Source organism: Molossus molossus, unplaced genomic scaffold (assembly GCF_014108415.1).
Source record: "Molossus molossus isolate mMolMol1 unplaced genomic scaffold, mMolMol1.p scaffold_m16_p_11, whole genome shotgun sequence".
NCBI classification, from domain to species: domain Eukaryota; kingdom Metazoa; phylum Chordata; class Mammalia; order Chiroptera; family Molossidae; genus Molossus; species Molossus molossus.
In genome coordinates this window covers 83145151-83160553 of record NW_023425346.1, presented here as the reverse complement: position 1 = coordinate 83160553, position 15403 = coordinate 83145151, and the positions used below count along the sequence as shown (strand labels likewise).

The window sequence follows — 15403 nt, the reverse complement described above, 5'->3', positions numbered from 1 at the left end:
ACAGCTCAAGCTCTCTCTCTGTCTAATCATGCTTCTTCCATTCTTCCACAGGTTTTGATTCTAAGACCATGACCCCCAAATATTCCGGAACACAAGGCTTCATCTCAGAGTGTGCTTCCCATAGAACCTACCCTGCCATAATGATGAAAAGCATATCTGACCCTTCTAACTCTTTCTCTTCTCTGTGCTGATAGTCTCATGTAGAAGATTTCACAGGAGACCTTAGAAGGTGGAAGAGTCGCATTTTGAACCCTTGATCCCTAAAGGATTCCCTGGAGCCTAACCATCAACCAATATGGGACTAAGACACAATGTTTGGCACCTGAGATTTATGCCTTGGACCAATTCATCTATACATACTAATATGAAACATATATTATGGATTCATTAGTAGCTAAGTATTAAGTAGACATTTTATCCTACCTTGAAACTGGAGTGTTTTTTTCTCCATTCTCTTTGCCAGCCAATTGGGACTACTCATTGAGAAAGAGTCTTTAACTTGATTCAGTCAAGTGATCCTGGCTCCCCATATTTTAGCTTTGCAGTTGCATAATGGTAATTCTTGGGGCTGTTCTCCAAATTTGTTTAAAGAAATATGACCAAGTAAAAAGACAAACTTTTTTCTTTGGAAATTTGAAGTAATTAAATAAATTTCTAATTTATTTAATGAAACAGCTGAGATACAAACAATATGCAAAAGTGGTATGCACAGTCTCAACCTTAGATTTGAAAGTATCTATAAACCTATTATAGTCTAGATAGGTAAGATAAGTTGAAATACAATTAAACTGTGCTATCCCAAGCTAATTCTTTTCTGATAAAATGGTGACTTGGATAAATGACATTCTACCACTAACAAGGGACCAAACAAAAGATATAGTTCAGTGCAAATCATGTAAGACAAAAAAGAATAAACTATGACAAAGAAGAAAAGAAGCCCTACGCTTTAGCCAAATAGTACAAAGCTATGCGCTGTATGTGCTTCTTGTTGACTCATTAAAAAGAAGGTGCTAAGATACACTCTTGGAGTAATTAAACTTGATCAAAAGCTATGAGTGGTCTGAGAGTTACAATTTTATGGGTATTGATAGAAGACATGGGACTCTTGGGTCAGAGGCAAAGAATAGTATATTACTCATAGCAATAGCAGAAGCCAAATTATCAGCAGTTTTTGCACTGATTCCTTGAACCTAATTCCCACATAGCAAAATGAAGAGAGACATATGGCACCAGCACCCACAATAGATTACATTACGTAGGCCAAACCCAGAGTTCAGGGAATCCAAATTGTTTAAAATGGGCAGTAAGCATGCCTGCCCTTTGCTCCAGAGAGATACATCTCTTTATTTTCCAAGGCTGTAATCACATCCTCCTGGTTCTGGGGGAGAAGCTCTCTATCATCCAAGGCTGTGCATTTTATTATATAAACATCCTTGAAGATAGTCTAGAACAAAAGGCAGTGGATGCAACTGCTCAGAAGCTACACAGAAACTCGAGAGACCCATGGAGAGTTGCCTCCCCAAATCCCTGAAAGCCTCTTCTATGCCTGCACATTACACAACAACATAACAACCAAAAATCCAATATTTTATATAATCAGTGTTTTACATGTTTATATATATAAAGTATAGAAATGTATAAACAATAAAATATCAGTGTTTTACTTTTCATACTGTGTTTAACATCAGCTAGAATCATCCTTTGATTTTGTAACCTGGTCCTTTTTAAGAAACAGAATACATTCCTAGAGAGCTATGAAGATTTAAAAGGTTTTCTGAATATTCTGAATTTTTTCTTCATTTCTTTTATGCAAATTCAGTTTCTCCTTTGGAATTTTACTCCCTTTCCTACCTCTGTGCAGAGCATTTACCCTTCTATTTTCTCTGCCTTTGTTACTGATCGATTCAACCTCTTTGTGTTTTGTGCCTGGAGGAGGATTTCATCTGTCATGATGAACACCCAATTAGGCCAGGTTTATTGCCTTCCTGTTATTACTTTTCCCCCTGATGCACCTCTGAAGTCACAGTAATTGTTTAATGAAGCAAAAAACATCTGGTGACAACACAGGACCTCTGGACTCCTGAACCCTTGTAATGTCTCTGAAGGTTCTTTCATTTGGCTTCTGCTGTGGAACTGGCATTCTGTGAGATTAATGGGCTGACCTAATTGAGGCCACTAATAAGGTATTCTTTTCTCTTGAATGTTTTGTCCAGTTTCAGCACATACATGATACAGCATCAGAAACATTCATTTGTCTGGCTTCTTTGCTTTATGATAGAATTGATTATCCTAGGAATTATTAAAAGCTTCACTGTATATACACAGACATGTCACCTGTCTGGCCTCGGTAGGCACTTGCATCTGAGATTCACTATTTAAAAGACAGTAATGAGAGAGAGATGGGAAACTGCTATCTTGTAGTTTTTGATCTATTGATCATAGCAGATATGGAACCAAATCTTGACTAAAACAGCAGATATTTTTCTCTTAGGAAGAGTTTGGGAAGAAGTGATCTGATTAATGGATGTGAAGATTGTAGGACATGAGAACATTGATATATTTTACACAATAAATCAAATAAAGATAATTGCCTGGTATCCATTATATTAAGAGTTAGAAAAGATACAAGGTATAATGAGTTATGATTCTTTCATTTTAGAAGTGTTGTCTATGAGAAAAGATACAGAGGTATGAAATTTATGCAGCAAATAAGACAAAATAAAATAGATAGTAATGAAAAGGAACATATGTCCTAGGGAACAGGAGAAAGTGATTAGTTACCAACTGGCAGGGATTTAAGTGTTTCAGTGTTCATGAAACAGAGGGCTTCAGGCTGAGGGTGAACAGGGAAAACTCTTATCTCAATTATGCCTGGCAGCCAGTTGTCTGTCAATGTTGAAAATCTGTAAATCCCAAACAAGAAGACATTAAAATGGGGGAAAACTATAGTGATGTCTTCACTGAGTCTTTTTTTTTTTTTTTTTTTTTTTTTAATATATGGAATTTAAATAGGAACCTGAGTACCTTTGGGAGTTATTGCCAATTTTAGCCCAGAAAGAGAGAAAGTAATTATATCAAAACTAGACAGTCAAATAGTCCATAAAATATTAGAATGCATGTCAGATTATATAAATGCAATCTCATTCACATAAAATCATTTTAGAAATCCAATATTTAATGTCAAAATTAATATATGAAATATTAGGCACAGCATCGGAGAAGTGGAAGATTAGCAATGATAAATAGTCATAATCTTACAATTGGAGCATATGGGATTTAGGGTAATTTTGATGCAAGAGGTGTGTTACTGGGACCATCAGTGAGACTCTACAACAGTGGTTCTTTTTTTTTTTAATCCTCACCCGAGGACATTTTTCCATTTTTTGTTCAGATAGAGTGGGAGGGAGAGAGAGAAACATCGATGTGAAAGGGACACATCAAGTGGTTGCCACCTGCACGACCCAATCAGGGCTGGGGACAAACCGAGGTACGTGCCCTTAGTGGAAACCAAACCCGGTCTCTCTGGACCACAGGCCAATGCTCTAACCACTGAGCCAAACCGGCCAGGGCACAACAGTGGTTCTTAACCTATTTTTGTCAAAGATGTCTTTGTTATTCTAAAGAAAGCTTTGTTTCCTCTCTCTTTTTCAATATCTCCAAGTTCATTCATTTTGGGGTGTTCATTTGTCCCTTGAAACTCATGCATATACTCAGGATTAAGGGACCCCGTTCATAAGGATCTGTTAAGCCACCCCACCCATACCACCCATCACCACAAAGATCTGTTTCAACTATTATATGCTGAGTCCTGCATCACAAAGTGAGGAATGGAGGTAGGGCAAGCCTTGCACACCTTGGTCAGATTCCAACTGTGAAAAGCTTTGTTGTTAAGCTATTTTCAGACAGTCTATCTTCTAAGGAAGAGAGGAGGAATGCAGCTATGGTTTTATTTCTGATGCCCAAATTTCCCATTACAGTTTGCCCTCATTTCGGTGATTATTTAGATCTTCAGTAAGCATCAAAGAGGATTCCCTGAGATGAGTAGTATTTGACCTTTATAGTTTCACTATTAATATGAACACTGTGCTCATATCAAGATATTCTGCTCAAATAATCTTGATTTCAGAGGTGGCCAACCCCAAACTGATTCTCCAAATTGTTACTAGCAACTCTACTTGGCCTATGTTCGGGAGCGGGCAGGGAATCGGCATCATTTTCACCTTTCCCTTCTCCCTTTGCTATGCTATGGCCACTTAATTTTCAGAACACAACAATGTGAAAGGCTCCCAATGTACTTGTTCATGAAACATTATTAAACCTCGTTTCAGTCTAGAAAATCTGTGTATTCTTTTCTTCACATCGAGAATGAATTAATGGCATTATGACTTTGCTGACCCTAGCCATCTCCTCTTTTTTTTTTTTTAACAGTTTTATTTTATTTAAAAATTTTTTTTTGCCTTTATTGATTTTTAAAGAGAGAAGAAGTGAGAAGGAGAGAGAGCTAGAAACATCAATGAGAGAGATTGGCCGCCTCCAGCATGCCCCCCACTGGGGATCAGGCCCACAACCTGGGCATGTGTCCTGACCAGGAATTGAACCAGTGACCTCTTGGTGCGTGGGTTGAAGCTCAACCACTGAGCCACACCAGCCGGACCAGCCACTCTTTTATATCTTCCTTCCTTTCAGGGCCTTCTCTATTTTCAGGTGTCCTGGGATTTCATGCTGCCATATACTACCCATAATGAAGAAAAAACATAGGATAAACCCAATTCATGTAGAACAAGAATATTTAACTTTTTGTACTAGCTTGAATACTTACCAGTTGTATATCCAAAGGAATCTCTATTAAACTCACTGTATCTCATCTACAATATGGTGATTACAATCATTGCTCTGAGAAACTTATTGTTGGATTTCTGGTTTCTGGTTCCACATGTTAGAAACTTGAAAGTCACCCCTCTGTGCCAACAACAAGTAAAAAGCCGAATAGACTGAAAAATCCACAGCTGTTTTTAAATCTTGATTGCTGTTATTTTACATGAGTATTTCCGTTTACCAAATCCATCAAACAGAACACTTATATTTTGTGCATTTCATAGTATATATATTAAATGCTAATAAAATTAAGAAAAATAATTACTTTTCTCTATGCTGGATCTGACTCAGAATCTCTAATCTCATTATGTTTATCTAAAATATAAATCTGATCCCAGCCAGGTGGCTCAGTTGGTTAAAACATCATCTGGTATACCAAAAAGGTTGTGGGTTTGTTTCCCAGTCAGGACATGTATAAGGAGGCAGCTAACTAGTGTTTCTCAATCTCTCTCTCTCAAATCAGTAAACATATCCTCAGGTGAGAACTAAAAAAATAATAATAATAAATAAAATATAAATCTGAAGTATGACAGTGAGAGTGAATTGTAATTTCAGTCATAATTTTTTATATATGTGGTTTATATATACGGTTTTAACAATTGTAACAGGGTCTCTAAAATATCCTATTTTTTTATTTTAAGGATCTAATATAAAGAACTCATAAAATATATCCTGAGTCACTTTGGTTTTGGAGACTTTTAGGAGCCCACTCAGCACAAGATATGACAGCTTCTGCCTCATAACAATCTTTTTCCCAACAAATTGATTTCCTCTTTAGTATTTGACATTTGTGTTTTTTAAATTCCAAATTTAATGGCAGTTGCTGTGTTAATGGAACCCACTCCCTGCTTACAAAATCTCTCTTTCACACACTCATGTCTAAAAAAATGTGTCTTCCCCAGTTGCATCGTTGTTTGTCAATGTAACAGGTGATACAACTTTGAAGGTAAAATGAAAATGTTGTTTTTAGCCAAGGATGTAAGTTCTATTCCATAGATGAAAAAACACAATGCAATTTTCTTTGATGACTCAAGAGTTGTTTTGTTGGGGGAATATATATAGAAACATGCTAAAATAGGTACATTGTCAAACCCTCACATCAGACAGTCTAAAACCCTTCATAGCATTGGGCTATACACCACCCTCAATGTAGAGGTTCTTGGACCAATTCTTCTAGAATTACTCCTGTCATCTTGGGATGACATTCTGTGCCCATCACCACATCCATTTTGTAGTTTACATGGTCTGTGCCTTCTGCTTACCATCGGAAAGTACTTGTAAGGAGTGGATACGATTTCTAGTTCCATTTGGATGGCTTTTCTAATGCCCTTGGGTCTAGTGGTCCACAGTTGGTTATTCAAAATGCATCATATGTAGCTATATAAAAATCTACAACAAACCTTCCTCAGATTTGTCTATTTACCTTCATAATGCATTTATGTGTTTAAATGAAGGGTTTTAAAAATAAATTTTGCACAACAAATAAAAGAATTTCACTTAGTTTTCAGTTGTGTCCCAAAATCATGGGAGACCCTCACTAAGAGATGTCATGCACACCACTGAATTCTTGAATATAATGTATAGGAATCCAAATGTTGATATTTCATTAGAACAGATCTCTATGTAGCTTGTAGGAGTGATCTAACAACAAGTGTCAATGTTGACCAGCTTCAGAGATGCTTAGGGAAAAAACCCAAATAAGTATTATGTTCCATGGATCAACTGAAACTCTACCACTCTGAATTTTTCTAAGAACACAGTTTTTGGTTTTAAAAAATGACATTCACTGTATGTTTGTAAGACTGAATTTTTTTTTTTCTTGTACTTGAGAGAATTCAAATGAATTGTCTCTGAGGCTAGGGAAGCTTCATGACAGCCTTTGGAGATGTTTGTTTATCATTGGCATTCATGTTATTAAATTCTAACAGCATAGCTAGCAAAACAAACAAAGGAACAAAAATAACATGTTTTAGCTTTATCGGGGAAAGTAATAAATACTTTATTAATTACAAATTAATTATTCTAAATTATAAATGTACTTTTCTTTATTTCTTAAATTAAATTCATTGGAGTGGCATTGGTTAATATGATTGTGTGGGTTTCTATGTTACAAGATCTGTATGTTGCACTGAATTGATTTAGTCTTAAATATAAAATCTGAAAGACATGCCAGCAGACTGGAAACTTGGGTGGGATGTCTATGTTGCAGTGTTGAGGCACAATTCCTTCTTCATTGACAAACCTCAGTCTTTGTTCTTAAGGCCTTTAACTGATTGGATGAAGCCCACTCACATTACAGAGAGTAATCTGTTTTACTCAAAGTCTAATGATGGTAAATGTTTAATCACACATAAAAGTTACTTTTACAATATCTAGACTGACGTCTCATCAAACAACTGGACCTCACAGCTTAGACAAACTGACACATAAAATACCCATCACACCGCCCAGAGGGCTCAAGGAAGCTGATCTCATCATCAGCTCAAGGTTGTATCCTGATTATTTCAACCCAGTCAGAGTTGTTATCCTGTCCACTTTTCCAGGGATTGCCTTAGAAGCCATGTATAAGCCAAAGAAAACATAGAATTGCTGTTAGGCTTTATTTGTTCAGGAATAGTTATATAGTGAGCATGTGGCCCAATACTGACTGAGGGAATAGTTATATAGTGAGCATGTGGCCCAATACTGACTGAGGGGATTCTCTTGCATTTCATAGCTAGTGGAGTTTTCGATTTCTCAGGCTTAGAATGCACAAAGGGGACATTTTGCCTCAGCTGCTGCTGATAGACATTTTGAAACCTCATGGGAAGTCAACCTCATAATAAAGCTAATCCCTGGAGAATTGAAACCAATTGTTACCAAAATTGGAGCCAATATTTTCTTTGAACCATACCTACAACTCCTCTTCTTCCTGACTTTCTTTTGTATGAGATAATTAACATCACAGTTCAAATAATAAGCTAATTGGAGTTGGAATATCTCTCCCATGCAGTCAAAAGGAATCTAACTGATATAGGGAAGAAACAATATTTCCTTCAGTTCCAGGAGAGGCACTCTTGAACTTAAGACAATAATTGTACTTGAACCCCAGCCACCGCAAGTAGGTCAGTATTGAGCCCAGGTCTGGTCTATCATGGTTAAAGGGACTTAAACTGAATCTTAAACTTTGGGAGACATGGACTTCCTTTTTATAGCCCACTGATTGTAAATGAGGATACACATTGCCCTAGGCTCTACTGGACAGCTATTTTAGGACTGTGACCGGAGAGCTAGCCCATGGCAGCCATGGTAATGCACCTGCTGATCTACAGGAATGTGACTGCCAGAGGGCCGGCCTCAGGTGCTGCACTTTGAAATTCATTGTTGGACTTGTGCCAAGGTCTTACCTACCAAGGGCTGCTCCCCATCAATGACTGAGCTTCTAAGACAAGGAATTCATGGTCAAGCACTCCCACAAAGCTCTAGTGAGCCCTCCTTACACTGCACAGTGCCTCAGAATCTCAGTCTCTCTCTCTCTCATTCTCTCTCTCTGTCTCCTTCTCCTTCAGTGTTGAGGTCTAATGACTCTCCAGACACTGCCAGCTTCCTCCCTATTTCCATTCACATAGTCACTTCCCTTAATGATACCCTGGTACATTTAATCAATCATGTCTCAGTGTGAGCTTCTAAGAAAGTCTTGGTTCTGTCTGAACAGAGCCAAGAAATTGAGAGAAAGAAACAGAAACTAGCTATATTAATTACATTTTGGATAAAAACTTGGCTAAAGTCACATCTAGCTTTTCTAACTATTGAGTTACATAAGCCAGTCACTTCCAGTTTTTTTCTTAATTAGATTGAGTTCTCTGTATCTTGCAACTGAAAGCTTCCTAAATGGTACAATTATATCTCCAAACAACATCAACTCTAGTGTATTTTGACCCAAGTTTTCATTATGTGTGTGGTGCCAACATCGTGACGGCAACCGGGTTTTGAATTAAGTCTTCACAAGTCTTGAAAGGTCAAAAACAATTACATTTTTAAAAGAAATCTTTACATGGGAAAATATTAGTGTCTTTACTTAAAATAATGCAAGGAAGGGACAAAATTCTCTCTTTCTTTTAAAGTTCTAAGTCGGAGTTAAAAAGAATCTGGAGCCCCTCTTCCTTGTACGACTCACACCAGTAGAGGAGAGCACAAGTCAGAAACAGGTAGGACGCCCTCCATTGAGTCGTCAGAAGGTAAAAAACTTGCGATGTGTTTTTCATTCACTGTGTTGCCAGGTATTAAGAGTTTATGCACCACATTAGAAAAGTGAGAAAAGTTCATATCACTGAATTCTTTATAGTAATATGTCTCAATGTTTTAACAAAATGATTTAAAATGTGTCCTGGCTTTTCAAAGTGCTCTTGCTGGAAGGTGAAAGAATGTTTCTAGTCAGGCTGCCATTCCTCAGATGAGCTTTGGGAATTACTTTCTTTTGGAAATATCATTATAGCCTTTGACACATTCTTTTGACTAGTGTCCATGACAATAAATTTCTTATTTGACTGAGAATCCACTTATGGAATAATCCTAATGTTCTCAGAATCAACCAAGACTTTTGAATCAGATGGTGATTAAGCTGGGTAACACAATTTTTAATGAGAAAATGAAATGACATTATGAAGAAGCTGTATGTGAATTTACTTTCCTCTGTGATTTGAGTTGACATATGAAGATACCCTACCTCCCATCCTTAGGAACATTTTTAAAATCTAAGACAAATCAGTAATTCAATTTTCCCCATTGCCCATAAGAAAACCAGTCTGATATAGAAGATGATTCCTTGGTTTTGAAAGCTTTTTGGTCTTGCCCTGGCCAGTTTTGCTCAGTGGTTAGAGCGTCGGCCCACAGACCAGAGAGTCCAGGTTTGGTTCCCGCTAAGGGCACGTTTGTCCTCGGCCCCAGTTGGGGTCATGTGGGTGGCAGCGACTTGATGTGTCTCTCTCACATTGTTTCTCTCTCTCTCTTTCTCCCTTTTTCCCTCTTGCTCTATCTAAGATAAATGCAGAAATGTCCTTAGGTTAGGATTAAAAAGAAAAGAAAGAAATCCCTCTGAGCCTGGCCGGTGTGGCTCAGTGGTCGAGCATCAACCCATGCACCAGGAGGTCGCCGGTTCAATTCCTGGTCAGGGCACATGCCCAGGTTGTGGGCCTGATCCCCAATGGGGACATGCAGGAGACAGCCAATCGATGTTCTCTCTCATCAATGTTTCTGTCTCTCTCTCCCTCTCTAAAAAAAATCAATAAAGAAAAAACAAATTAAAAAAAGATTCCTCTGGAATTGCATCTGTACATAGGTGGCTGGTGAGGAAAAGGAAAGTGCTGAAGTTCGATACGTTATTAGAGATAACATGATGAAGAAGTGGGTGCTAGAAAGAACAGCAGGCAAAAGTTGTTGAAAGGTGAAGGGAGCGTATACCTGAAGAAAAAAAACTACAACTAAGTTGAGGTTTTGTATAAGTCACTCCTATGTATTAGGAAAAGAATAAATTTTGAGTCCTCTGGCTGGGCAATGGGGAAGGAGCTCTTCCAAGAAATTGTAAATATAGAATTGATTGAAATTCATTTTTATTAACTCAGAAGTCCTCTCAACTTTTTGCCTCCTTACAGAAACACGAGGCTTACCATTCCAAACCTTCTTTACATTGATGGCAATCCTATCTTTTTAGTATTATACAACATTAGTAGTTCAGACTCCGTTCTCAGATAACATTGCATTTTTTTTTTTTTTTTTTAGGATCTAGGGGAGATAAAGAATGATTTTCCTTTCTAACTGATAAGGAGCTAAAAGCATTTTTCTCATATCTTTCAATATACTTTTCCAAAAATTTATGTCAAACTGAAAGATTTCCTAAAGACTGAAATGGTGTGAGATTTAAACACACACACACACACACACACATTTCTGGCTAAAATAGACTTGAGTCTATTTGACATAAAATAAGTATATTGAGTAGATTTAAAGCATTTGGGCAATGAGTTTGGTCTCATTATATAACTTTTATTTTCTGACAAGTAAAAGCAGACTCAGTGATTTCTAGACATAGATTTTTTATTAGAGTGAAACTGCAGTCGGAATTTACCATGGGAACTATGTTTACAAACTAAAGGAGGTAAAGCTTAATAGGACTAACTATGAGTGTGTGGAATCTTGACACTAGGGAATGCTTCCTGAAGACAAATAAGAACACTCTGTGCAACAACTCAAAGTCCCCAATCAGCACCTTGATCAAAATCAAAGCATCCTTCTGAATGTTTCATTACGTTTCTAAGGGCACAAAGAGTTTGAGGTTTTCACACTTTATAATCCAATGCAAACTTATTCAAGATAATCACTTTCTTTCATTTCTTGCTCTCCCAATTAATTCTTAAATTTGCTCCTTTAACTTCTTAACAATGCCAAGGAAGTCTACTTTCTGAATAAATGGGGGGAGGGGCAGAACATATATATGACTTACGTAATATCCTACTTGATTTGTAACAGATGTGAGAACAGAGTGCAAATTTTGATTTCTATCCTAGGTCTTGGTGTCTAGCAACACTCTCCGTCTGAGTTTTATTGCAGAAAATCAAGAGCTGTATCAGAAATGAAATGACCTCTACAGAAACAGTCATTTATACAAAATTAGCATCTCCCAATTGGTAAGTTCTGTGGGTGGCCCTTTCAGAGGAGAAAGAGGTTCAGAAGACACAGATTAGTTGTGACATTGAAAGTAAGGTCTACCTATGACTTTCCTCCATACCCACTGTGGTAGGCAGAATTCTAATATGACCCCAAAATGACCTTTGCCCTTGAATAACTTTTTCTCCTTAAGTGTAGGTAGACTATCTGATTATATTATATGGCACAGTTGACCCTAACCTAGGAGAGATTATCCCAGTGGGCCTCACCTCAAACAAACCCCTTAAAAGCAGAGAGTTTTCTCTAGCTGGTTGCAGAGAAAGAAGTCAAAAAGATTTGAAGCACAAGAACTATGTAACACCTCTCTGCAGGTTTTAAAGATGGAGGTGCTGCCCAGCCAGTGTGGCTCAGTGGTTGAGTGTCGACCCATGCACCAAAGGGTCGCTGGTTTGATTCCCGATCAGGACATGCCCAGGTTGTGGGCCCGATCCCCAGTTGGGGGCATGCAGGAGGTGGCCAATCGATGTACTCTCTCATCGATGTTTCTATCTCTCTCCCTCTCCCTTCTTCTCTCTCTCTAAAAAAAAAAAAATCAATAAATAGAAAAAATAAATAAAGTAAGTAAATAAAGATGGAGGGGCTGACTGAAAGAACTTAAGAGTAATCTCCAGGAGCTGAGAGCAACCCCCAGCCAGCAATCAGTAAACAAACAAACAAACAAACAAACAAACAAAAAACCAGGAACCTCAATCCTAAAACCATGAGAAATAAAATTCTATTAACAACCTTAATGAGCTCAGAAGTGAATTCGCCCTCTGATCTTCTAAGGGAAAAAGCAGATTAGCTGACATTTTTATTTCAGACTTATAAGACCCAGCACAGCCCAGCCCAGCCCACTCGATGTTGACCTACAGTGAAATATTTTAAAATTTAGTTAATTTTTTTAAAACATGTTGTTTTAGGCCACTGCTTTGTAGCAATTTGTCATGTTGCAATAGAAAGTTAATACAGCCCTTTATTAGAGACATTGAATTTTAGAACCATATATATATGTTCTGTGATGTAACACAAATAACTAATAGACAACTTGAAACTGAGAGAGAAAACTAGCTAATTCATTGAGAGTTCAGGTCTAACAGGTCCGGAGGATTTGCATCTTACCAAGTATTATAGTTTAATATTTGAGAAAAATGTTAATATGTGCATGGATGTCTATCTTTCAGAAAGCTTGAAATACATTGCTAACAATGATTGTCTAACATCCTCCAACAAGTATTCTGTGATATATTTTGTAGCCTTTGAATTCTTTTCTTTGGTTCTGATACCTATGTATAAAGAAATACCCAGATACCCTTATTAGGTCATAGCAATTTAAACTAACTTGTAAGAGGCAAACTCTCAGATCTTGTCGTCATGAGCCAATGCCATCGCTTTTGGAAAGCCACTAAAGAAAATGGCTATCGGAATCCTATAAATCAGACTCCCTATTTTCCAAGCCTAGTTTTCATTTTCACTGGTTCATGGAAAAAATTCATTCAAGAAGACAAACAAAGCTGCATTTTCATTCATTCAATAACCCAGGCAATTCATTCAATTGTTCATTCAACCCACAAGTACAGTATTAAATTGAAATATTTAAAATATAAAATAATAAAAATATGCCTGCCAGATTCCTCCTGATACTCCTTAGAGCTAGATGAGGCAACACACGTCTTTGCTTGCATAATGCGATAGCATCCCTCACTGACTCCTCACTGGTCTCCTAAGTGCCTGTTTATGCCCTGTCTCACCTATTGGAGTTCCTTGAGCATCTTGTTCACTGCGTACTTCATTGACCTGGCCCAGTAGCAGGTACATTGTATTTATTCAATAAATATTTGTTGAAAAAATAAATATCAACTGCTGTGCTAGATACTGGGTATAAAGATATAAAAAAAGCATTTTGTTGCTTAAATAGTTCAGTCTCCAAGCGCACATACTGACCAGAAGAACATTGTTACAGACTATGATCGTTCCTGTGCAAGAACTATGAATAAGGTGTTTGGGGCACAACTGAACAGTCTGGGGAATGATCATAAGTAGTGAGCAGCAGCTAGCCAGGTAAAGGAAAAGCAAATAGGCATTCCAGGAAGAGAAGGCAGCATGAACAAATGTGGCCAGCGGAGGCAATCACAGAAATATAGGTGATTCACCATGTGAGGATGGTAGAGAGAGGGGTTCATAGTAAGGGATGAAACAAGAGATAGGTAGAAGGCAAGTCATCAAGGTTTTAGTAAGTATGGTGAGGAGCTTGGACTTTGTTCTCAGGATAATAGGGAACCAACAACAAATTCTGAACTGGATACGCACAAGAGAATAAAACCTGGTGCCCACAGTGACGGCATTTAATGCTTGTCAATTTCTGCAAGAAAGAAGAGGGGATATCCTGGCAGAAAGACAAAGGTTACTAGAAGTCAGGGCCCAGGAATATACAGAGACGTACGCCACAGAGCAGGTGTGGCCCAGGATCTGATCATTTGGCTCTATCCAATCCTTGGACTAAGCTTCAAAGTCAATACTCCTGCTTGGGAACATGCAAAGAGCAAAAAAAAAAAAAGATCCCAGTTTGTCAGAATGGGGCATGAACTCAGGTTCAAAAGAAGAAATTACTTGTTTTTTTTAGATCTAAATGAAGTACAAAGTAGAGGGGGGTGATTATTCATAAGAACAAAATAGCACTCATTCACCAGAACTGAGGCACGTGGTCAAGAGAGCTTCCTAGCAATGATGACTACTAAAGCAAGGTCATATGAATCCTCCCCATTCATACCAGTGATCTTCTGTTGAGAAAAAAATAATCCCAAAAGTTAGAAGACTAAGACAATAACCACCGATTGAAGTTCATTCCGCGGGTCAGCTAAGTGTGTGCTGCTCTCTCACTGGGTTCACTCCTGAGCCTGTGTCAGTGGCCATCCAGCTAGGTGGCTGTGCTGCTGGGGCATGGCTGGCTTCTGGCTGGACCCAAGGTCTCTCATTAATCAAAAGAGTGGCCCAACTACGTGTCCATCCTGCTGCAGAGCGACAAGAAGCTCACCCAGGGACCAGTCTCCAACAGTCAAGTCCTAATTCGAAGCAGAGTCCTCAGGGAAAACGGAAGACACATTCCCAAACAGTCTCTCCTGACACGAAAGGAAGATAGTACCTTCTTCTCCTATGACTGATCCCACTATGCTCACAGATATGATGAAAGGCAATGTAACAGATGTTCTCCCTATGATTCTTATTGGTGGATGGATCAACATGACATTTTCAGGCTTTGTCACAACCAAGGTCCCATTTCCACTGACCTTCCATTTGAAGCCTATGCTACAGCAAGGAATCGAACTGCTCACATTAGATGCATCCCGGGTGAGTTCCACATCCTGGTACTTCCTCCATGTCTTTGGGCTTCGGAACATTTACTTTCTGACTTTGGGCCAAGATAATGCCGCTGACCAATCATGGATGGTGCAGGAGCAGGTGACTGGGGCAGCCATGGCCATGCCCACAGACATCAACAAAGCTTTCAAGACAGAGCGAGAAGCCTTGGAGCTGACAGATCACCAGTGGGCCCTAGATGATGTCGAAGAGGAACTCATGGCCAAAGGTTTCCACTTTGAAATCATGTTCAAAAAGGAATTACAGACCTCTATTATTTGAAGACCAAGCAGGAATGAGCTGTGTCAGGAACTCAGAGTATCGCTTAACCTTGTAGCTTTCATTTGAGCAGGAGCCTCCCAGAATAAAAAGGAGGATGCATGAGCTGGTGGGTGTGCAGCAAGGATCCTTCTTGTCTGAGCCGGTTCCCCTTTATGTTTGAAACTAGAGGAAATACAAGGACTGTGTGTTGGGTGACTTACCCAGAAAC

At 38.4% G+C, this 15403-nt stretch overlaps 1 protein-coding gene across 1 annotated transcript in view; it reads left to right on the top strand.

Moving 5' to 3' along the window:
• Positions 1 to 15195, top strand: part of LOC118625050 (ER membrane protein complex subunit 3-like) — a 39905-nt gene extending 24710 nt beyond the window's left edge. Inside the window, 2 exon segments of the mRNA XM_036253352.1 lie at positions 14542 to 14683; positions 14685 to 15195. Of these exon segments, the coding sequence (XP_036109245.1) occupies positions 14542 to 14683; positions 14685 to 15195 (653 nt within the window).
• The last annotated feature ends 208 nt before the right edge of the window (positions 15196 to 15403 follow it).